The following is a 23,040-nucleotide window of genomic DNA, read 5'->3' as shown; positions in this document are numbered from 1 at the left end:
CTTCAAGGCTTAGCTGTCCTATGTTTGAATGGCTTTTTTTTTTTTTTTTAAAGAAGGATCCATCACAGCAGTTAATGGTTATTTTAATTATTGAATGAGCTGTCAACATAGAAAAGGGGGTTTATTGTACTACATAGGGTGACAATGGTGGATGCTGGGCTCAGTCTGAAGTATGACTTCAAGCTGCTCTAAAGGTTGTTTTTTTTCCAGAGCAAAATAATGGTGCCAACATGGAAGTGGCAGAAATTGCAGTTTCTCTTGGTCAGATGTGTCAAACATAAGCTGCGAGTAACACAAAAGTACAAAGTTGCAAAAGCGAGTGAGAATTAAAGAATTTGAAGAAAAGCTATCTGGAGCATGTACAGACTGATATTAATCTTTAATAGGGCTGTCAAAATTGAGAGCAAACAAGACAGCTGCTGTATAATGCCCTCAGCTATCTTAGTTTAATTGGTCACATGACTGCATCATATGGCTAACATGCATCATTGTTTTAGAAAGTCTCCGTTTTCGCTGTCCACACTGCGACGTGAAAGCACCGTTTTCAAATGTATGCATTTCGAGAGCGTTTTGAAAACGCTGCATTTTCCATGAGCGAAAATGCCAATTTGTGAATGAAACCATGTTAACTTCTGGCTGCAATAAACCAAAGCGGCGGCAGATTCAATTCAGTATTTCAATAATATTTATTCTCAATATGGGCTAGAGGGCTATCTAATAAAAAAATAAAACTTCTTCTTTTACATTTCAAAAGGGCTTTTGAGAAAGTTTTCTCAAGTCCTTAAATTAACAAAAGAAAGACGTTTGAGTTTCCCCTTTCATTCTTTTTCATTAAGAACATTTCACATGTAACCAAGCTCAGGAAACACTGACAGCAGCTCTTTTCTCTCTTTCTGTTTCCCTCACTTACTTCTTGGCACTTCTGCCTCTCGTCTCGTCACAGACTTTTCTGTTTACACACATGCGCACACAGACATTTTCAATGAAGTGACAAGACTGGCTGATTAGCATCACGTGGATGAATTGCATTGGTGACCTAGGTTTGGGATTGTCTGTGGGTTAGTTGTGACTTACCAATGTCAACTATCATAGTTAAAAATAGTGTTGTTAAGTGTTGTAAAAAAAACCTGATTAATATTGTAAACAGGCGATGGTTACTCACCAGTTTATTGCATCTTTCAGTAACCAGTGCATCCTCAGCTTATTGACACACTCCAGTAGAAGAAGGTGACTGCTCCTAACAGCATTCACTCCCTCCTCTCACTGAAACTTCTCGTACTCACTAGGAAGAGACTTTCCTCCCACAGCAAACATTGAGAGTCAGACTGAGTCACTCACACAAGTGCAGTTAGGCTATTAGGTGTTGAGTGAAGCAGTGGAGACAGGCGAACTGTTGTGGACTTAATTTTGGATTTAACTACCAGTTTATTATCTGTTCTTTCTCTCTCTGCACGCTGTTTAAATGCCCCACTGTGCCCCGTCCTTTGGCTTACAGGTGGGCCTGCAGTTTGTGCTGACTGAGTATTTGTTGTGGTTTAGGCAGGAATATTTTTGCTAGCATTAGAAACATTTATTCTGGTAATGTCATTTGATATGCCACCAAGCACCTCCTTCATTCCCATAACATCAAATACCTCAATCCACTGGGCACTGAAATAAATGGCCATATTAGCCATGTAGTATAAAACCTATGTTCACAGTCCTCTCCTAAATGCTCACACTGACCATTTTTTCCTATTCTTGGCTCTGCATGATGTCAGTGATAAAAGATATTCCGAATACGGTCATGCCCACAGCTCTGGCTGTGAGTACAAAAGCCCCACCCACCTGCTGATGAAACCTTCTCTTTAAAAGGGGCATCCAGTGGGAAGAAAGTTGGCATGAAGGGGAGGGGAGAAGGGAAAGGAAAAAAAAACACTTTTTACACACAGAGGATAAACTGGGGAGCTGCACGAAGGCCTGGTATAAGATAAATAAGGATAAGTGTGAGTCATGAAAACTCTCTAGTAGAGTTCAAGAATAAAAATATGGAGCAAGGAATGAGCAGTAGAGGTCCCATTTACGTGTGTGTGTATATATAAAATATTACAGAATAGTTATAGTGTATACATGATGTGATAGGTTGCCCGTCAGTGCAGGAAAGCTATAAGATTAATTCATGTTTTGTCCCCTTGGTCTTTTGAATATCACATTCTTCAATGAAGTCACGAGTTGGAGTTGTGGAGTAAAGAATCTGAAAAAAGAAAGAAAAATGCAGGTGTTTCCATGAACTCATCCGCAGCCCGAAGGTTGTGTCTATTTCTAGCACCAACCTTTTACCACCACTGCCTGATGATGCAATGCTGCACAGTTGTACAAAAACACCTTCAGTGTCTCTGCTTTTATAATGACTAAAATTCATCAACCGCTCACCCTTGTAAGAGATATTGATTTGTTGCAACAACACAATACCTTCACAGACTGCGACTCTCTGTCCTGACTGTTAAAACAGATATTGTGCAGCACGACTCCCTCTATAAGTAAGACGTCTGCTACCATATATATATATATATAAATATATATATATTCTGCTTCACCGTGCTCAAACCTTGGCAAAGTAGTTGAGTTCTTCTTGGAAAAAGTCTTTACCCTGCTGAGAGTCTTTGTCCGTTCTGCCACAGTTAATGAAAGCCTGTCGAGGGGGGGAAAAACACATACAAGCTAATGATGCCTGCCGTAAGTGTCTTATGCTAATGGCATGCTGAGTGTGAATAAAGCATGTGGGGCATGGCTTTACTTGTGCATGCATTACACATCTGGGGGTCCCTCAGGGGGGAACTGTGCACAGGTGTGTCAGTTATGGATGTGTGTGTAATGGAATTAAAGAATTTCATACTACTTTGATAAATTTATAGTTTCTGCTTTGTTGGTCTAAAAAAAAAGTAGAAAAGAACAAAACTGACATAATAAAACGGACGTTATATCTTGGATTGTATGGGCTGGTATCTTTTCTTCATGTATATCTATGTGAGTGAGTGGCATGGCAAACTTAGTATAAATTCAGGCCAGCTAAAGCTGAGCAGAGCAGCTGAGAGCTCAGCCAACCTTGCACCCTGTGATCGAGAGTTTCACGCTGTCAGCCAGCGGTCACGATCTGCTGATGAACAGCGACTGCTCGCCCTCATTCGGACAGCCGCACTTGACAGACATCATCTTCTCTGATCTCAGATCAGAGCTCCCATGTCGCAGCTTCTTCGTGGCTGGCAGGCACCTAGTTATTCAGGCAGAGTGGTGAGGCACTTTGATGGCGCAAAATCGACCCTTCAATCAAATTCCAGTTTATCCTGTTTTGATTGATGTGGAGTGGATGGAAAAACACAGAAATGAGCATCGTAATTTAAGCTGTGTTATGTGGATGGGGTGAAGTGGAGCACTAAATTCTCTGTCATGTTTTGTTATTTTGGGTTCAGCAGACTGCATAAAAAAAAATGAAAGAAAAGTGCATTTTTATTATTTTATTTTTTTTCCAGTTGTTTTTAACGTTACACACTAACAGTGCCTCATTGGACATTATTCCATCTCACAGTTAAGACCCCTAAAGGCTGGCATATTGTAGAAAAAAGAAAAACAAACGTTAGTAAGAAATCAGCGTAAAGCTTTGAAGTCATAGTGTGTAGAGGGCCATCACTGTCCACAAAGCCAAAAGCTTATTTAAGTGATTTTGCTTGAACAAGATCTGCTGGTGCCTATTTGTACAGGACAGACAGAACAGAGCAAAATGAAGATCTGAAGGGACTCTAGCAGGGCTTTAACCCCCCTGAGCACATGTTCAGATCTTTTAAGATAACGATCTATGATGACTGAGTGTAGACATACAGCATTGTTCAAAATTCTTGAGACGCCCTTGATTTCTTTATATTTTGCTTCCCTTTTAAAATTGGTCTTGAGCAATAGTCCTCCAGGCTTTCCGACGGTCTTTCAAAGTTTTTCTGTGGACATTTGGACATTTCCACATCTGCAGAAAACGGTGGAGGCTCAGTGGTGTTGGAAACAAGCGCAGTGAGATTTTTGCTCCATTGTGTAAAAGTTTCTTGCCGAAGAGAGTTCAGGCTGTGTTGAAGAATAAAGGTGACCTTACATGTTATTGACTTTCAGGCTTGTTAGAAATTGTTTTTACTGTATTTCCATGTATGTTTGCAAATATTTCAATAAATGTCTGAAGGCTATTTACTATTTTCCGACCAAATACAAAGAGATGAGCAGTGGCTCAGGACACTTCAGTGTCTCCGCAGTGCTAAACATGCCTGTAGCTTAAGTTATCGCTTTGGCGTGGTTTGAATCTTCAAAAGGAGGCAGCTTTAATGATGTAGAGAGAAGAGCTCGCTTTTTAGCCTTTTACTTATTAAAGATGGCCTGATCCGGCTTTCTTCTAGTTCCATAGTGATACCTCGGCTGTGTGTATCTGCTGATAACAGGAACTGAGCCGATACCAGTGTTAAATTAATAATGGGTGACCATAACTGAACAACAGAGACCGAGAATCATTGTTATATGTGTAAAGAAACATCAGACTCAAAAACATTCAAACTTTGTAACATAAAGTGTAAGAAAAAAATACATCCAAGAAATTTCCAGAATTTTTGGTGTTAGTTAAATAATAATTGATATCAACAAGATAAATACAATGGAAAAGCAATGTACTTGTGTTATGCATCTGATTTATTTGCATCGGACTGACTTTGAATATCAGTGTCTGCTACTGTTTTATTGTCAAACAGCTACGGAGCTGACAGGAGACAGCTGAAGTGAAATAATATTTAATGGCATTGACAACACGTTACTTTATCACAAGTATAATGAAAGCTTAAAGCAGCGTCCTTCTAACGTCTTAGACAAACTCTCTGAACAAAGTGAGAGTGAGTGAGAGAAAGAGAGAAAGCCACATCTGATCTTTTCACCCATGATGGCTCACTTTAACCACAGTTTGTTCTTAAGTGAAACAGTTTTGCAAACACACAGACAGAAGCTGTTGGTGTAGCTACAGTGAAACACCTCCAACTCCAACAAAGAAGTGAACTGAGGGGACTGACACCGGATGATTGTCAAAGAGATTACCTTACAATATAAAGCGCATTTAGGCGACTGTTGTTGTGATTTGGTGCTGTATAAATAAAACTGAATTGAATTGATATGGGCTCCACCTTTTTGGGTCTATATCAGGCCGATATCCAGTCCAAATATCGAGTCGGTACATCCCTATTACTTATGCTAATTTACCTTAGACTGTACATAAAAGATGGCTATCACCTTTTGACTTTCTGGCCCCATGATTTGAAGCCTCAGAGTTGGTGCACTGGCTGGCACATTTTTGTTTTTTGTTTTTGTAACCATAGGTGAGAGTTTGCAGATAGCTGCTGGGCACAGCTACCCATGCCCAACAAAATCCAGATGATTTAGCTTAAAAAAAAGATAATCTGTAATATTGATTTGAAGGTATAAATTCTTATCTTGTGTTGACTTGAGGCTGGAGTTGACCCATGGTCACTGTCAAAACACACTTAATAGATGAATCATTCATCACAGTAATTGGTTGTAAAAATCAGAGGGAGTTTCTAAGTTGCATACTGAACAGCAGGGCTTCGTGCATTATGTTGGTCTGTGCTGATGTCACAAGTATTTTACTTTAGAAATGTCACACAACAGTCGAGGTTGTTAACAGTGCGTTTTCTCAAACGTTAATTTAGGTGGGCTGGATTTACAACGATGCAAAACGGGAACATCGCCGAGAAGCTGAAAATGGCACAATGACCATTTTCCTCTCGATTATCTCGTTCTCATAATCATTGGAAGTCAAATTAATTGAAAAAAAAATAATTGAAAATAAAATAGTCTGGGCAGAACTCCTATACCTAAGTCGTGTGCTGACTGCCTGTGGCAACCGTCTCAGTGTGTTTCACATCTTGTGCTGGATGTAGCTCCATAAAGCTCCATGTGAAATATTTTCCACTGAAAGGTTGATGGGTAGTAACATTGTGAAGTTCTCAGCCCGAGGCGAATGCTGCACAGGTCATCTGCAGGAAGCCGTTGCTCTCAGTGACTTTCTTATCCAAGTACTGGAATGACAAAATGTCAACAAGTAATTAGCAGCGAAAACAAAGCTGTGACACGTTATTAAGCCGGTGCAAATGAAGTTTGATTTTTAAAGAACGTAAATACAAGAAGAAGAGAAAGGTCAAGGACCTTGTTTTCCAGAGTGTAGCTTACATTAATCACTATGATTAGCTCGTTAGTATCTAGTTTTGGCTGTAGATTTATGCTCATTGACTTGCAGTGTATGCTGTTTAAGAGCTTTTCCACTTCGGGGCCAGTTACTCCAACAACTGATGGCTTTTCTTCTGATCAATGAATGTTGACAGACGATCCCTCTTTCCTTCAGTGGGATGAAATGCACAACCTTTTAAGGCTTTGATTTGGTTTCTTATGTTTTTTTTAAAAATAAAATTAAGTCACGAAATGACCTTGTCTTTTGGACACAGCTTGATTAATCACTGGGCTACTGTGCTGTTTCCAGGTTTATGCACATTGCAAACAACCAATAAATAAATTGGCTATTTGCAATTTTCTCAGTAGAAATCTGTAACTGTGGTCTAAGATGTCGAGATATAAATTCTTAATCTAGTGGTAATACCCTAGCTGATATTCATGCCATGCTTTCATCTTTTGTTTTTTTGCGTAGTGGCACTACTTTAAAAAAAATTGTAAAATAACACAGCTGTGCCTCAGCATAGAGTCATTTTAGCGGCACTCGCAAGGTAATAACCACTTAGAATATGGGATTGCTTCTGTGCGGAGTGAATATATCCTTGACAGCCGACTAACACACAGTTGTTGTTTTTTTTTTGTTTGTTTTCCAGATTACCCAGGAGCAGTTTATTCTTGCATCCCAGTCCCTGCACCTCCAACGACCAGGCTGCGATGCCGTGTACCCGGTGGGTTTATACGGGTGGAGAAAAAGATGCCTGTATTTCTTCCTGCTACTGCTCCTGGTCACCATGATAGTTAACCTGGCCCTCACCGTCTGGATCATAAAGGTTATGAATTTCTCAGTGGTGAGTACAGCACGGCAAACATACACTTTGAGTTATCAGAAGGAAGCCTATGATCTCATCATTAAAGTCAACATATGAATAGATTCTGACTGATGTTAATATTCGGTGATTTAAAAAGTTGATATGGGCCAGTCATTATTTTTCTTGCAGGCACAAAAAACATAAACAGATTTTTTTAATAACATTTGTTACATGTATTTATTTGTGAATTCTTACTAAGATAACATGACTGCTGTTTAAAAATGATCTTGTTTTATTGTTTTATTTTATTATTAACAACTTGTGGATTACTGTGCCCAGATCAGCTGGTTCTTTCCAGTCCAATCCAGTTTATTTATAGAGCACTTTTTATTGAAAACACAAGTTTGACAAGGTATCATACAAAGGAGCAGTACACTCTCAAAAAGTCAGTGAAACAAAAAAAACCCTTACCAATAATATTAATAATAATAATAAATAGAAGGTAAGAAAACACCACCCTGATTCTGATTTAAATACCAAGGAACAAAGATGAGTTTTAAGATGTGTTTTAAAGGGAGCCAGTTTAGCTCAGTGAGTGAGCAGGTGACCCTGTGCCCCATGCGGCAGCCTGGGTTTGACCTGTGGTGGCCCTTTGCTTTGTCTTCCACTTCTCCCACTCGCTCTCCTTACTTTCCTGTATTCACTGCTCTACTTTCAAATAAAGGATAAAAAATGGCAGAAATAATCTAAAAAAAACAGTGAGGGGGAAATCCAAACATGGGCACGGCGCTACTTTGGGGTGGTAAGTGAAAAAGCTTGTTTGTCCCTGGTTTTCAAATGGGTTCTGGGGCTGCCAGGAGCAGATGGTCCATGGACTTCAATCTTCAGGGAACATTTGGAGTCAGCAGCAAAGATATGTATTGTGTTGCTGACTCTTTAATTTTTTAAAAACAAATTTAAAAAAAATCGAAAAAAATGAATGAGAAAGTGTAAAAAGTGATCCTTTGTGAAAGCCTTAGATCAGCAGCAGTGTTGGGCAAGTTACTTTGAAAAAGTAAAAAGTAAGTAACTATTGCGTTACTTAAAACGTTTAACCCTCTGGGGTCCAGGGTATAATTGGCTATTTTTAACTACTTTTGATTTTCCCTCCACATTTTACCTTTAAAAACTATTTACTTTGCCTTGTTTGGTATCATCCTTTTCAGCACAACCTCAGTTGTGTTTTCATTTTGACATACTGTATTAACACAATTGATCTAATATCAGGCAAAAAAACATAAAATCAGAGTAGAAAATGTTATATTTTTTACTGTAACAACCAAAAACATGTTTATTGAATCATATTTCATAACTTTAAATGCAAATATAAATTGTCAATTCTAAAATCCTATGCACAAGTTTTGCAAACAAAGTTTGCAGTTATTTATGATTTGCATCCATTTACCTTTTACCTTGGTTTTTTTAAATAACCATTTCAAACTATTTACAGAACAATCAGCTGTTCTGCATTAAATAAGATGCCACACAAATTATTTGTGCCACTTAGGGACGGGTATCGTTTAGATTTTATCCGATACCAGTGCCAAACCGGTACTTTTGAAACGGTGCCGGTGCTTAAACTGTGCTTAAAGAATGGAGAACACAAACTTTGTCCAAAAACCTCTCATGTTTTGCTGTTTTTTTGTAGCTATAGGCTGTATTAGAGAATTTATAGAATTTATCTGCTTGTCTTGCATAAAATGAAAGGCCAGTTTGATCCTAGAGAGGATCAAGAGAGGAGCAGTGCACTACAGCAGTGGTTTAGGGGAGCTGACATCATTATTTTTATGGACATGTTTACCATTTCTATGCAGATAACACCCAAATTTACAACGCCATGGTTAAAAAAAATCAGTCCCAGCAGGAGACGGTAAAGAGAAAAAAGAATTCCACATGACAGAGAGGCTAACGAAGACAGTAGCTGTGTCCCGAAACGTAGGCCGCATCCTCCTGAGGCCGCATTTGTAGACCGATTATGTCACAGCGACGCGACAAAGGCTGTCCCAATTCGTAGACTCCTACAAATGCGGCCGACAAATGCTTCCTCCTTTTCCCCAGATTTGAAGGATGGGTCGGGTGTATCCTTCGTGGCCCAGCCAATTCCAGTTTCCAACAATGGCAGCTGCTACTAAGTTTTAATATTACTCTTTTATTCTTCCTGGGTCACAAAATAAACTTTTAAGATAGTTTCAGGCGAGAATGTAGCTGCGTAAACTTCAAATATCTGCTCGGTTTATCAAGACATCACATATTTGCAAAAGTGCTCCGACGTTTTCGGAGACGTCTGTTACCCACCAGATCGATAGCTAGCCGGGGGTTCAAGGGTCACTAGAACAGCGGACTCCCGTCTTCATCGTTTTCAGACCCCCGATATCTTTCACTACTCAGGTTAAACATGATAAGTAAGTCACTCAGATAACTTAAAAATGTTATTTTTTGGCTTTTTTCAGTGTTTTATTTGTTCCGGACTAAATCGGTTGGGTTGAGATCAAAGTTATTAGGTTAGATTTGATTAAATAAAACTTGATTAATCCCTCGGGTGAGTTCCTCTGGTATTTTCACACAGCTGAATAAACATCAAACAGAAAACTGATTAAAAAGAAGTATGAGATGGTCGGCAGTGTCCTGTTATATTTTAGACAGCAAGGAGCAGACAGCTGAGTTTATTAAACTCCACCGAGACAGCGGTGACGCAAATCTGAAGGCTAGACCGTCCTATTTCACAGTCTTGCACTTCTGGCTTTTTCTTCGAAGGACCCGGCCTATGTAGACCGCTGCAGAGTCACGAAAGTGGACTACTTTTGTTTGTGGCGTTCCAAAAACATAATGCCTACAAAGAAGTTGGTTAGTGCCCTCTGGTGGACAGACTATGCAATGCCAGCACTCATAATATTGGTGGAATAGTGTTTCTCAACTTACTTGTCCAATTTTTAAATGTTTATTTACCAGCTGATAAAAATCCCAGTAGATATATATCAGCAAATGGATAATATTGGGCAATAATATCCGCCTGCTGTTAAATCAGTCCCGCTCTAATCTGAAGTATGAAGAGCAGTATTTGAATAAGCCAGGACTTGTCTGTGATTTGTGGACTCCCGTGGATAGAGGGAGCGGTCATGATTTTGGCTGCTTTGCTGCCTTCTGAATCCTAACAGGTGGCCATTATTGAGGGGAAAATGAATTCCCACATTATCTTGCAGAATAATGTCAGGGTGACTCGCCGTCAGCTGGAGCTGAGTAAAGTTTGCAGGAAAAATAAATCTCCGACTGAATTTCATCAGACAAAAAAAACAACAAACAGTATTGTGTTTGGGGTGGCCTGAGAGGAAATCTTATTTCTGTATGTGCAGGTAGATATTTGAAACCAGCACTAGAGATCGTATATTTATACATATATTCATAGGATCTCTAGTGCTGTCCTCAAACATGTAAAGAAAACTGCTCCTTAAAGCTGTCCGGCTCTCCTTCAGAGCTGTCAGATGTGCACAATTAAGCTCATTGTTGCAAAAAAGGCTTGTACTCTTATTAAATCCAGCATCACTGAAATGAAGTGTTGGTCTTAGCCCGTCCTCCTGTGCCTATCAGAGGTGTCGACCGCTAACTCAGTAGGAGAACCATAATGCTGTATCCAGAACAGCATTTGTGGTGTGCGTCTTGTTCTCTCAGACACATTGACAGTCGTTGGAAGCTTTTATTGCACTTAGAGTAGGCTAACAAGTTGTTGGCAGCACTGTCTACACTCCAGGCTGTGCTGTGTTCCAACCCTCTCCTATGAAAAGCATTTATAATAATAACAACATAATTATGTAAATCAGACAAATCAGCCAGTGTACAGCAGTTAGATTTGATTGAGACTGCTTTAGTGTCTAAACTAAACAAGTATTGACAGCAGGGTTACAAATATAGGGGATCAAATATATAACGGGCATCTCGTGCTGTGTACTAGATTCGTCTGGATTCTGTAGTATTAGGAAAAGCCTTGGCAGCAGAACGTGTTAATCTCAAGCAAAATCCAAACAGGCAGAAGCTGCGAGCTCCTCCCGTGACATTTTCAGGGACAATGCACACAATTTACCATTTTGTCAACAAATTCCCAATGGCAGCACCCCTCCCAACCCCCCAAACCCCCTCGACTATTACAATCACTCCTCTGCTCCTTCTTCTGTCATCAATCTATGTCATGAGTGAAAGACCTTATCAGTGCTGTTGGTGTTGCTTCAGAAAATGCACTTCGCTGCTCCAGATCTCTCAGGACTCAGCAAGTTTCATTAAAAAAAAAAAAAGCATAACAGTAGCTTCTAAGAACCGCACCACGAGGGCATTGCTGTTACATTTTAAAGTTGCCACTGATTATCATTTATTAAAATGAGATGGTATTGGAGAACTTACATTAAAAAAATAAGTCACTTTGAACACTTGGTGCACACAACAATGCTCGATTTAAAATAAAGCGAGATTTTCCACTCAGCAGCCATATTGACATCCTATCAAGGGAAAAAATCCTCAACATTAAGTTTCATTTTCTCCAGTACATAAAAACTGCATTACTGCATTTCTTTGCGGCAAAATGAGATTGTCAAGCACAACAACAAATTTCATTAAAACCTGCTATAAATGTTGCCTGTCTATAAATGACACAGCAAACCTTCAACAATTTCTCTGAGCGATTGCAGTCAGTCCAAGTCAGACTGCAGCTGTTTGCAGAAAGGTTGCCTCCTATCAGGTCACCTGTGCAATCACCCTGTCCTCAAAAGTGATCGTGAGTGTGCAACACCCTCATGTTCTGGGTAACCACTAAGGCTACGTTCACACTGCAGGTCTTAATGCTCAATTCCGATTTTTTGATCAAATCCGATTTTTTTTGTCTGCTTGTTCACACCACAAATAAAATGCGACAGCAAATGCACTCGCTCAAAGCGGCCCGCATGCGCAAAAGATGATGTCACACACAACGCGCTCTGTTTAGACCCAGAGCAAACAATATTGTTTGACTAATGGCCCTTAATATAAAGACTTCGGACTTTACGTTTCCCAATTTTTGCTTTAAGTAATGTAAATAACCTAATAATTATCCTTATTGCTGTTTTAGAGAGGAGCGGTGCTTCAAAGGATAGTTGCAGATTTTTCCGTCAGAATCTGCAGATTATACAGTACAAATAAAAAAAATCAAAAAAATGAGATTTGATGCGCTTTCGCCTGCAGTGTGAACGTAGCCTTAGTCTGCCACAGAATATGAAAAAATTCAAAACAGTCACCAGACAGCACCTGATTAATTTTTTTATTTTTTTTGGGAGATGCAGGATGTTGCTCTCCTATTTCTACTCATGTGACTGAGCCATTAGCTTTGGCTGAATTAGCTTTGTCAAGCTAAGTGTGTCTATTGCTGGATGGTAATTCAGTTGAGATAATTTAATGTAAGTTTTTTTGGCTAACATTATCTCTGGATGGTTGTGCATCAGATGATCACTCATATTTGTAGTATTTCCAGAGAATTTAAATTTAATTTTTTGATTGGTATCCTTGTATTGATACAGTATCGTGGTAGTACAGTTCTTTTGTTTGTTTTATTGTGGTAACATGGTTTAACATGTAATATGTTGTGTAAATACAGTATATGTAATTGCTCAATGATAATTCCATCATTAGAAAAGTAATAGACTGTCTTGCGTGTTCACTATGTTAATGCATTAGCAGGTATTCTGCTTGGCTAGAGATACACCACGGTGCTGTTATCATAACTCTGACAAACTAATCACACATTCAGTTGCTTCTGAATTTGACTCTCTATTCTGAATTTCAGTAAAAGTAGTTGTTCAGTATTTATAATCTCCAGGATGAACATTATTAGCTCAGTTCAAACAATGATGTTAAGCACTATGATGTAAGGCCAACAGGGATTCATTGCAGGTCTAGCAATCAAGCTCTTAAGACTTTGAGTCAACTATTAATCTTAGGATTAATAATCCAGTGGGACGGGATAAACACTCACCATAAAGCTGCCCGGTGAATCAGAAGTCACAACCTGAATGTTTCCGGCAAGCTGAGTGTGTGAATATCTCTGCGGTTACATCACACGGGCAGCCTGATGATGCACACTGCTCAAAAGCATTGATTGTTAAAAATAAAGTTTCTATGAAAATGCTTTTTTCCCCTCTAAATATGGGAAAATGGATTATGTGAGTCAATCCTTTTTGAAGTCACTGGTCTGAAAACCATGTGGGCTGTTTTCCCTTTTTATTTATTTATTAATTTTTTTCTGGGTGAAGCTATGTGCGTGTGCTATCTTGGATCCCTCATCCTCCGACTGGATCAAATAGGATGATAAAGCAGATATGTAGCATTAAAGAAACAACTCCAGAACTTCTGCCCGTCTGTCGAGGGCAGAGGGGGTAAAGCTCAGGTTGTTTTTGGCTCTACAGTTTCTCTTTTAACTGTGGCAGGAGTTCCTCCTCTGGAACATCACCCTTTGTTTCACTGATGCTGAGGGTCTCCTTTAGGCTTTGAACATTATCGAACTGGGGCTGTTTGTGATGCCCTCCTTTTCCTCCTACCTCCCATCTACTTATTTAAGTGACTGCAGCGTGTGCTGAATTCTTCACACCCACTATGCCGCCTCCTCCCAGCACAGCAGCAACTTCACAGTCTGACCTCCACACTGCCACACACACCTCCTAAACTCCCCTGACTTTGTTCTCCTGTCTGTCCCTGCTCTTTGCTCTCATGCATGATGGCGCTCTCCCTGCTTTTCTCTGCCTCTGTAATTCACTCCATCCATTTGTGCCGCTATGGACTCTTTCAACACATCCCTCAGGGCCAATCTGTTCATACACATCCCTACAAAGCTGCCCTCACACTTCAGTCTGCTCATTGTGGTGCAGCAAGGCATAACCTTGTCCAATTTCTGCTGAATTATATACAGCCCAAAATCAGCCCCCGAGTAAATGTGAGGTGAAGTTGCGGGATCATGCTTCATTTCATACAGTATTTGGTATTTCATTTTTTTTTTTAAATTGATGTAGCTTCTGTTGAAACGGGATGGCAAAGAATCAATTTAAGTGCAAACCACTGGGCTGTTACCTGTGGAGAGAGGTAGGACTAGCTGTACAGCTAGATAGTTGAAAAATCGGTGTGACTTTTATTGGCGTGACTTTTTTTAAAGCGCGCAGGTGAAGCAAAAGATCCTACCAATGATGTGCTGCTTTTCAGAAAGTTCAATCACACAGATGGCCAGACAACTTTTAAAGCTGAAAAGTTTAAATTTAGCTTCTTACTGCAGGAAAATCTCAAGTGAAACAAATTCTTTATTAACGATCCCTATTTTGTTCATTCCATCGTTAATTAACAGCTACAGTTACCCAGACGTTGTGCTATTAACAATGAAAACTTAAATGTGAAATCCTGAACACGTGGAAAGGTAGTTAAGGTGGAACAAATTTCTTTTGAGACTCGATTTTTTAAAAATATTTTTCTATTTCCATAGCAGAACACAAACTAAGATGCACTGAACATATTTACAGTCCGGACAATCAGAGAGAAAATTTAATTAATAAATTTATTAAAAGTAAAGAAATTACTTAATTAAAACAAATATAACAATAAATCAATAAATGAACAATTTAAATAATTTTAAGGACTAGTATTGGGACAATAATGCAACACACAAAAATAAGCTGGTAATTGCCAAAATCCTTTTTTATGTTAACACCATTTATTTCCAAATGTACAGTTTTACCAAAAAAAAGAAAAAATGAGTAAAGCACATTGTTGCTTTTTTAATCAAGATACCAAATCAGTTATTTTCTTGCATTCCTGAATAGAAGAATCAGTTTTAGTGGTTAAACTTTGAACTAGTTTTAAGCAAATTTTTTGAGAGATTTCCCAAATTTTCTTGTTTTTATATGTGTATATGTATGTATATGTATATAAGATGTTTATTTGTTCATACCACATACTTTTTATTTTTTAATTTTATGAATGATGGATGTAGCCTCAATGACACATCCCATTGTGTAGCCAAATCATCAAAAAGTATCAAAGATGGTACAAAAAAATGAAGCCAGTGCAAAATGGCTTAAATCTAAACACCACCACGATAGTTGTGGCTACAGAAAGACTTCCTGTCCTTTAGAAGTATATGAGAAAAACAGCTTTCTGTCTTGACCTCTGTGAACTCTTTCCTGCAGAGTTTATGGGCTCAGTCACACAGAGAAGTGCTTATGTAAAACTTGAAGGTGAGTAAGATAATGGATAATAGCTGGAACGGACCATCTCTGCAGAATATGGATGTCTTTAATGTCACATGCCTCTCCTTTCTAATGGTTTTCCTGCTATTACATGCCAAGTGTCTGAATTGACTGTTAAATTCTAATACAGCACGCTGCTTGAAATGTAAGTTGGTCCTTTTTCAAAAAGGAGTTGGCTGGCTCTTGCAGTTATTAATCATTAAACCGTGTGTGGCGAGGAGCAGCTTGAGCCATTTTGATAGCAGTTAAAGAAAGCTGATGTGTAAGTGGCAGTGACTGTCAGGTCCCATGTGGTTAAAGCTCTGTTGATATTGTTCGCAGCCATTATTTTCCACAGCAGAGTCTTTAATTTTGTCCAATTTATCACACGTGCCCATTTATGTAAATGCAGTGGACAAAACATTAGCAGCAGCTTTGAATGTATCACAGTGCAGTACAACACTACCCACTTTGACCTTGGTAAGAAGAAAACCCCCAAAACTTGCATATTAATATACAATACTGAGCTAATACTATTTCATGCAAATCAGCAGGACCATAAATCTAATTTCTTTCTTATTTCCATGAGTCTTCTCAACATTCGCTTCCATAGCTGCCACGTTAGTCTGTTCCTCCTCAGTTTGCCTCCCACTGCATGCAGCCTGTCACCCTGACAGTGCTGAGTGTCTGTGGCATTGTCACCTCAATGTCATGTCCTACTTCTTCCCTGTCACTCAGCCCCGCTGCCTGTCCACTGGCCTGTCTGCTACACAACAGCTTGAGCTCCGTCTAATGTACTTCACCGACGCGAGGATCCTTTTTTTTTTCTTTTTTAAAAAACGTTTGGGAAGCTATAATCCTTTAAATCAAATCAGGAAAATGAACACAGCTTCTTACAGCATCACTGATGATCATGACTCTGTTTCAGGATGGAATGGGAAACCTCAAGCTGAACCAGGATGGGATTCGCATGGAGGGAATCAGCGAGTTTCTTTTGCCTCTGTATGTTAATGAGATTCAGTCCAGAAGGGTAAGTTGCTCCCTTTTCTCAACAGCTTCAAGTTGCTTGTTGATCAATACTCTGACTCTGATGCACTAGGAATAAGTACCATTGACTGAAACGCATGTGAAAAGCTCTCAGGGAGAAAGATGTCTCTAAAGCTGCAGACAAGTTCATATTGATCTTTCACTGTTGAGGAAGTTATGATCAATTTATTATCAACAAAGGCCAACTTTCCTCCGAGCTCAGACTTTATGCATGCCTGGGTTTAAAAAATAAAATAAAAGACGACCCCTTTCCTCTCTGTGTATTACTCCTTTCCTCTTCGGCTTCCCTCATTTCCCGTCGTCCTCAAACGGCGTATTATCAGGGCCTCCCATCGGCAGGAGGTGGGTAATAGGCTGCTTCTCAGCTCCTCTCAGGCCACATACAACCTACAGGAGATTACAGACGATTACAGGGGGGGACCAGAGTGTCCCTGCTGGATTTCCAATCAAGCCCACGCGATAAATTCGTCCCCCTGTGCACTTCCTCCCTCTCCTTTCTCCTCTTTGATGTTTAGTAGATTAACCAACACAGCTCCAGCCCAAAGTTGATCCAAATGTTCTTCTCCCACACAAATCAGACGCTCAGTTGGATCATCCCCTTTTTCAGTGATTAGGCATGGTGCAGAAAGCAATTTCAAGCACTGTAGGCTAGGGTTCCAGTATAAATTTGATTTTTTTTTTTCTGTTTTTTTTTTTTGAGGGACATGGATGGAGGAAGTGGCTCGATTATGGCTCGAATTTGCCACAGCAGATTGAGAAACAACTCCGAATTGCCCACTCGTGCTCTTTGATGTCCTAGTTGGAGCTAATTGTTGATTTAAATATAACGCTCTTGTGCCTTAGCGGTAGAAGGAAAAACCACCTCACGGCCGTAGCAGATGCCCAAAACTGAGTATTAGACAAAGCCAATATTTCACCGCTTAGTTCAATACCACCTGCAGACATTTTTACGGTCTTGTTTTACAGACAGCGCTGTGCAGGGCCCCTCTTATCTGCCGCACCAGAGATATTTGCAGGACAAAAGTCTCCATGGGTCACTCAATATTTCCTCACCTGAGGAAATATGTCAAGCACGCACAGAGCAGGGATTATGGTTATGTTTACACAACAGTGCACGGTGCTTCTCTACAGTCAGATAACCAGCATTGATCAATAAGCCATTACCACAAATGGCAGTGAACTTGGTAGTGCATCAAAGGTTTCTTAAAATCAAATATAGCATGACCTTATTTTTTATTTTTATTTTTTCAAGCTGCAGCTGCTAAACTCACATTAAACTGTAGTTTGATATGTTTTTTTTCCTTTTCACGAGTCAATCATTGCTTTAAATTTTAATCAGTAACTGAAGCTGTAATCTGCGGGTAACATATCGAAATACTCCCTCTGCTTATTTTGGCAGTAACTCTGATAGCTGGCAGCAAAGTAGATGCTGAGTAGCCCCTTAAAAAGGCAGAGCAGCGTCAGAGTAGCATGTTGCGAGGTGACAGCTGTTCTCTTTCAGTTTACATTGATTAACCGAGCAAAATCATGGGAAAAATGCAATCAGGTTGTTTTTGTTGTGTTTGTGAGGTGTCAGCAGGTTAGCATTTTGACCTGCAGACTCTTTTGCAGGTCGAAATGATTAAAAGAAAGTCATTGTGGATGATACGCTCTGTTTAAAGCCGTGTGTGTGTGTTGTTGTGGGGGTTTTTTTTGTTTTTACTGTCATTCTGTATCATTGTTGCTGTTTGGCCCTACTTTCAAATTCAATTCAATTCAAATGAGTTGAGTTGAAGTTCAGTTTATTCCTGCACATTTAATTGCATCCACCTACCTGTCACCCAGGGGAGTGAGGCAGACAGGAGGGAAATAAGAAAGGAAGGAAGAAAGAAGCCACTGTTAATCATAAAACCAAAGTCTTGTCGGTTTTGTTTAAATCTTTATTTAACCATGAAGTGGAGCTCTTGAGATTTAAAATCTCTTTTGTGCGAGTCCGCTGGAGAGCGGGCTGCGCCAACCTAGTGTTTATTTAATGGTAGGTTAATGCAGTTTACAGTCTCTGTGTGACGCTGGTGATAAATAGGCCACATTAATAAATCAGGGTAGTTACCCACAAAACAAAAGCTAAAGATTTAAGCAATGTTATAATAAATATATTAGTAAGAGTTTAAATTTGATTTTTAACACTTTTTATTTCATTTTTCTTGTAGTATAAATTGTTATTTAACAGTATTTATTGGTTACATGTAACAAGTTTTGTCTCACGCAGTGTACAGAATCACTGAATGTTTGGATTTCTGTGTGACTTTTGTAAACTTTTTCATATTGAGAGCTTAAAATCATGTATCATAACCATATGTATATCAGAGTTCTTGTTTTGCTGAACCTACAGAAAAAGGCTCTTCAGTTTTCTTCAGCTCTACAGTTTTATTTTGTGTGTGTGTGTCTTTTTAGTCTTTTTCACCCACAACTTTAGCGTTTTGAGTCACTCTGTCAACCTCAGCAGCAGCATATGGCTGTTTGAGTAGAAACCTCTGATAAAATCACTGTTCACAACTTGTTAGGCACCAAACAGCAGGCAGAGTCGCCGGTCTGCTGCTGAACATTTTGCAGATAAAGAGCCCGATATATGACCGAACAAAAGTTAAAAGGAAAGCGCCTAAAAGCATCAGTTCAAAGGAATGCTAATGATGGTCGGCATCTGCTGCTGTATGTGTAAATAGTGTGTTAGTCTTAATGGGTTACCCATACTAACATCATGAGATGATCATATGTCTGCGTTCAAAGCTTGTTGCACTTTACCAAGTGGTCAGAAAATTTATTATTGCTGCTTTCAGTTTTGATATTATTAGTAAGTTTTTCCAGCTGTGTCTGTGTAACCTTATAGCCATGAAAATGTATTTGCTCCTTCCTGATTTTTTGCATATTTCTCACATTTTTTTTAATGGTAACCTGAGTAAATAGCCGCAGATGCAGTTGTTAAATGTTGATTAATTAAGAGAAAAAATAATTCAAATCTATTTGGCCCTGTGTGAAAAAGTAATTGTCGTCCCCCACCCCTTTGTTAAGTCATGAATTAACTGTGATAAACTGCATTTTTTGGAAAGCTGAGTTCAGTTTTACGAGCCACGCATACAAGACCTGCTGAATCAAGAAATCGCTCAAACAGAACCTGTCTGACAAAGTGAAGAAGGTTTTAAAAAAGAAGCCAAAAATGCGATCTAAAGAAGTCTTTGGCATCTATCAGTCTGGAAAGTGTTACAAAGCCACTTCTAGGGCTACCGACGACTCACTGTGGAGGTCACAAAAGAACCCAGAACAACATACAAAGAGCTGCAGGCCTCACTTGTCTTACTTAAGGTCAGAGTTCATGATTGAACCAAAGAAAGAGACTGGGCATCCACGGGAGAGAACAAGGAGAAAACCACTGCTGACCAAAGGGAACTCAAGGGCTCGTCTCACATTTGCCAAAACCCGTCTTGATGATCTCAGAGACTTTTGGAAAATATTCTGCGGACTGACGAGACAAAAGTTGAACTTTTTGTCCTTTTACATCTGCATAAAACTAACACAGCAATAAATAAAAAGAACACCAGCATTGAGATATGGTGGTGGTGGTAGTTTGCTTTGCTTTTTCAGGTCTTGCTGTAACTGATGCAATGATGAATTTTTCTCTCTACCAGAAAATCCTGAAGGAGGATGTCCGGCCATCAGTTTGTGCCCTGATGCTCAAACACACTTGGTTTATGCAGCAGGACAATGATCCAAATCACACCAGGTTCACTTTTGAATGCCTCATAAAAGCAAATTTAAGCTTTTACTAGTCAAAGTCCAGAATCAAATCTAATTGAGGTGCTTTGGCTTGACCTTGAACAGGCCATTAATGTTGGAAAATCCAGTTTGGACTAACTTAAAACAATTCTGCAAAGAGGAGTGGCCGAAATTCCTCCAGATTGAAAGACTCAATGACTATAATCACAAAGGCTGCCATGATGACACAACCACTTATTAGGCTTAGGGGGCAATTACTTTTTCACACAGGGTTGAGTAGATTTCAATAATTTTGTTCCTTTTAATAAAAAATGCTTTGCCCATATTGTAGAAAATGCTCAATAACACACACGCCATCAAATGAGGGTCTATTATCTATATTCATTCTAAGTGTTACCATAATGTTGAGTTGAAGAGTTGAAATAGTAAGGACATAAATGAAGTGTAAAACGTTAGAGCCTAACACTCAGCTTGTTTTAATATGTGTGATAATGTTAGCCTCTTTTGCTGCAGTTTTCATATGTACCTGTGCTGAGTTGTCTGTCAAAACTGACAGGCAGATGGATGGAAGGAAGGTTTTCGATATTATTTTTTTCCTGCCCCGAAGGCTTCCTCACTGCCTGCATGTCTGTCCACCTATCTCAGCCCTCCCTCCTTCCCCGCCTCTCTGCCTTCACCTGTCAGCTTCTGCAGATAGCACATTACATGCAAACTTGAGCTGTTCCACCAAACACAGGCTCGTATGAGGACTGTGAAAACAATACCGCGAGATGACCTTAATATCAGACGTTTGGATTACAACAAAATTCAAGCATATGATTGCGAGACAATAGCTTAAATTACACCTGTGAAAGCCACAATACTGTTATAATTTCAGGCATGACAAATCAGTTTGGAACTCGACATTTTTACCCGTCTGAGTGCAACAGCAATTTCAGGCTTTTTGAAATCCTTGTCACACTTGGAGTTTTACCTGCCAGAGGAACACTGCATTTATAATTTCAAGTGTTTGTGAAAGCAGACGTGTGAGCGGGCACTTCTTCCCCCTCCTGCTTTCATCGAGGAAACTTCTCACAGGGTAGATCGGTACTAATCACTATCAGTATTGCAAAGATGTTGGAATAAATAAGGGTTGGATAGCTGGTTAGTATAAACTTTTAAATGACACTGGGACTGCACAGATGAATATATATGGCTATCTGAATATTTGAATATTTTGGTTGGGGCAAAGTTAAAGTTAGTTAAAGTCAAGTTAAATTAAAGATTTTAGGCACAATGTTTCATCTCACCGTGGGATTGTATATCTTAAAGTCTCAGCAGATTTCTCTGCAAACAGAAAATGAATGCACAAAGGAGACGAGTCTTGAGTTTAGCAATTTATCTTTTGGAATTGCTCCTGTTTTGCACATGCATTAGGCTAATAATCTCTGCTGCCTTTAAGGACAAACTGTGGTCAAATTAGATTCAGTGAACAGCAGTGATATATTTTAGCAAAGTGGCCAGTCCACTCTAATTAGTCTTTTTGCTGTTTTTTTGTAATTTAATGATGTAATTCCAAGAACTTTCAATTACTGGCGATTAAGAGGCAAGTGTTTTTATTTATGATAAGAACTTTTTTTTCTTCTGCCAGCTCAAACATTTACAGAAAGATAGAAATCAGCTGCTGGACTGGACATAACACAAGGCAGGAGGCCTGGGATGTACACCAACTACAAATTCTCCATTTATATAGTAAAGTAATTGTAGCTGAATTCTTTAACCCTCTCCAGCCACAGCTGCTTGCAACTGTAGAATTTTACCCCCATTAGGAACGACAGTACGGAGATCAAATCTGACAGCTGGGAGGCTCTAGATGTGGGAGCAGTCAGTCTTTATTTAAAGGTAATCTTCGCAAATCATGGAGCAGACATGGATTTTATAATAACACAACATTTCTGGGGTTTTTATAAATGATCTTGTAACTTTTTAACCACTAGATACAGATGGTACACTGTCACTGATAAAAATGTAAATCAAATGAAAACTTGGTTGGAATTTGAAAACTGAACACCGTGGTACGAGTGCATCGCAGTGCCCAGATACAGTTAATCGCATCTCTGCTGTTCAGACTGTTGGCTCTCGTTATCGTCTCCGGGGAGCCTGACTGATCTATAAATAGCCGCAGATGCAGGTGTATCTTTATTGGAGTGAAACTTCTCCTTCACTAAGCCTCACCTACTTGCATTTGATAAGCACGAGAGAGCTGATTGTAAGCACTATTTCTGAATTCAAGTCGGCAAAAGACGGCTTAAAGCCATCCACCTGTTAATCTCCAGCAGCTTAAACCGCAAACTGCGGCGTCGCCTCGGAAAGCTAGAACCGCTTTGATTTGCATTGCACTAAAATACAGGCAACTTTTAATATTGAATATGACTGCAGACATGTTTTTAAACAGCCTGCTGCAAGATTTCTTATTTAAATGAGGAAATTAAGGCATAATAAGCATTGCTTTTTCACGCCTGGCATTTTAAAAAAATTACATTTAGTTGTGCCGCTCAGTATGTAAATGAGCCTCCAGCACAACAATCGGTATAATTTAAATTTAAATGTCTCTATACAAATAGATGGTTAGGCTTACAGTTAAACTCTGAACAGTGCTCTTTATCTGTGCTTTAAACAGTTTTCATTTTATACTCACTCGCTGAAAGTCAACAGCGTCAGACAGCACAGAGTTGCTTTGTTTTTAAACTGTTTCTTAGGAGCAGGGTGACGTGCTCTCGCTTTCCGCTCTGAACTTATTCATCATATGCGGGGAGGCATCCTCTGCCTTATACCAGTCATGGTAATTTTTCAGTCTGATGGGGCCCGGTACACCTACAACAACAGGCTCCGTTTACGTGCATTCACTCTGATCTGCGCTTGACCTTCCTCGGCAGACACAGTGACTTTAAAAG

The 23,040-nt window shown here is 39.4% G+C and overlaps 1 protein-coding gene across 3 annotated transcripts in view; it reads left to right on the top strand.

Annotated features, from left to right (window-relative positions):
• LOC146391362 (zeta-sarcoglycan-like) overlaps positions 1-23,040 on the top strand; it is a 58,619-nt gene that overhangs the window by 6,088 nt on the left and 29,491 nt on the right. For all 3 annotated transcript variants that reach the window (XR_014799922.1, XR_014799923.1, XM_084924233.1), the window contains exons 2-3: positions 6,894-7,088; positions 16,239-16,340. Coding sequence is in view for 1 of the 3 variants with exons in the window: in XM_084924233.1 (XP_084780359.1) it covers positions 6,894-7,088; positions 16,239-16,340 (297 nt within the window). In the remaining 2 variants the exon portion in view is untranslated. The remainder of the gene's footprint in view (positions 1-6,893; positions 7,089-16,238; positions 16,341-23,040) is intronic.

The sequence above is a fragment of the Perissodus microlepis genome, chromosome 3 (assembly GCF_051167445.1).
Source record: "Perissodus microlepis isolate ML-2025 ecotype Zambia chromosome 3, ASM5116744v1, whole genome shotgun sequence".
In the NCBI taxonomy this organism is placed as follows: Eukaryota; Metazoa; Chordata; class Actinopteri; order Cichliformes; family Cichlidae; genus Perissodus; species Perissodus microlepis.
This window is presented reverse-complemented; position numbering and strand designations above follow the sequence as displayed.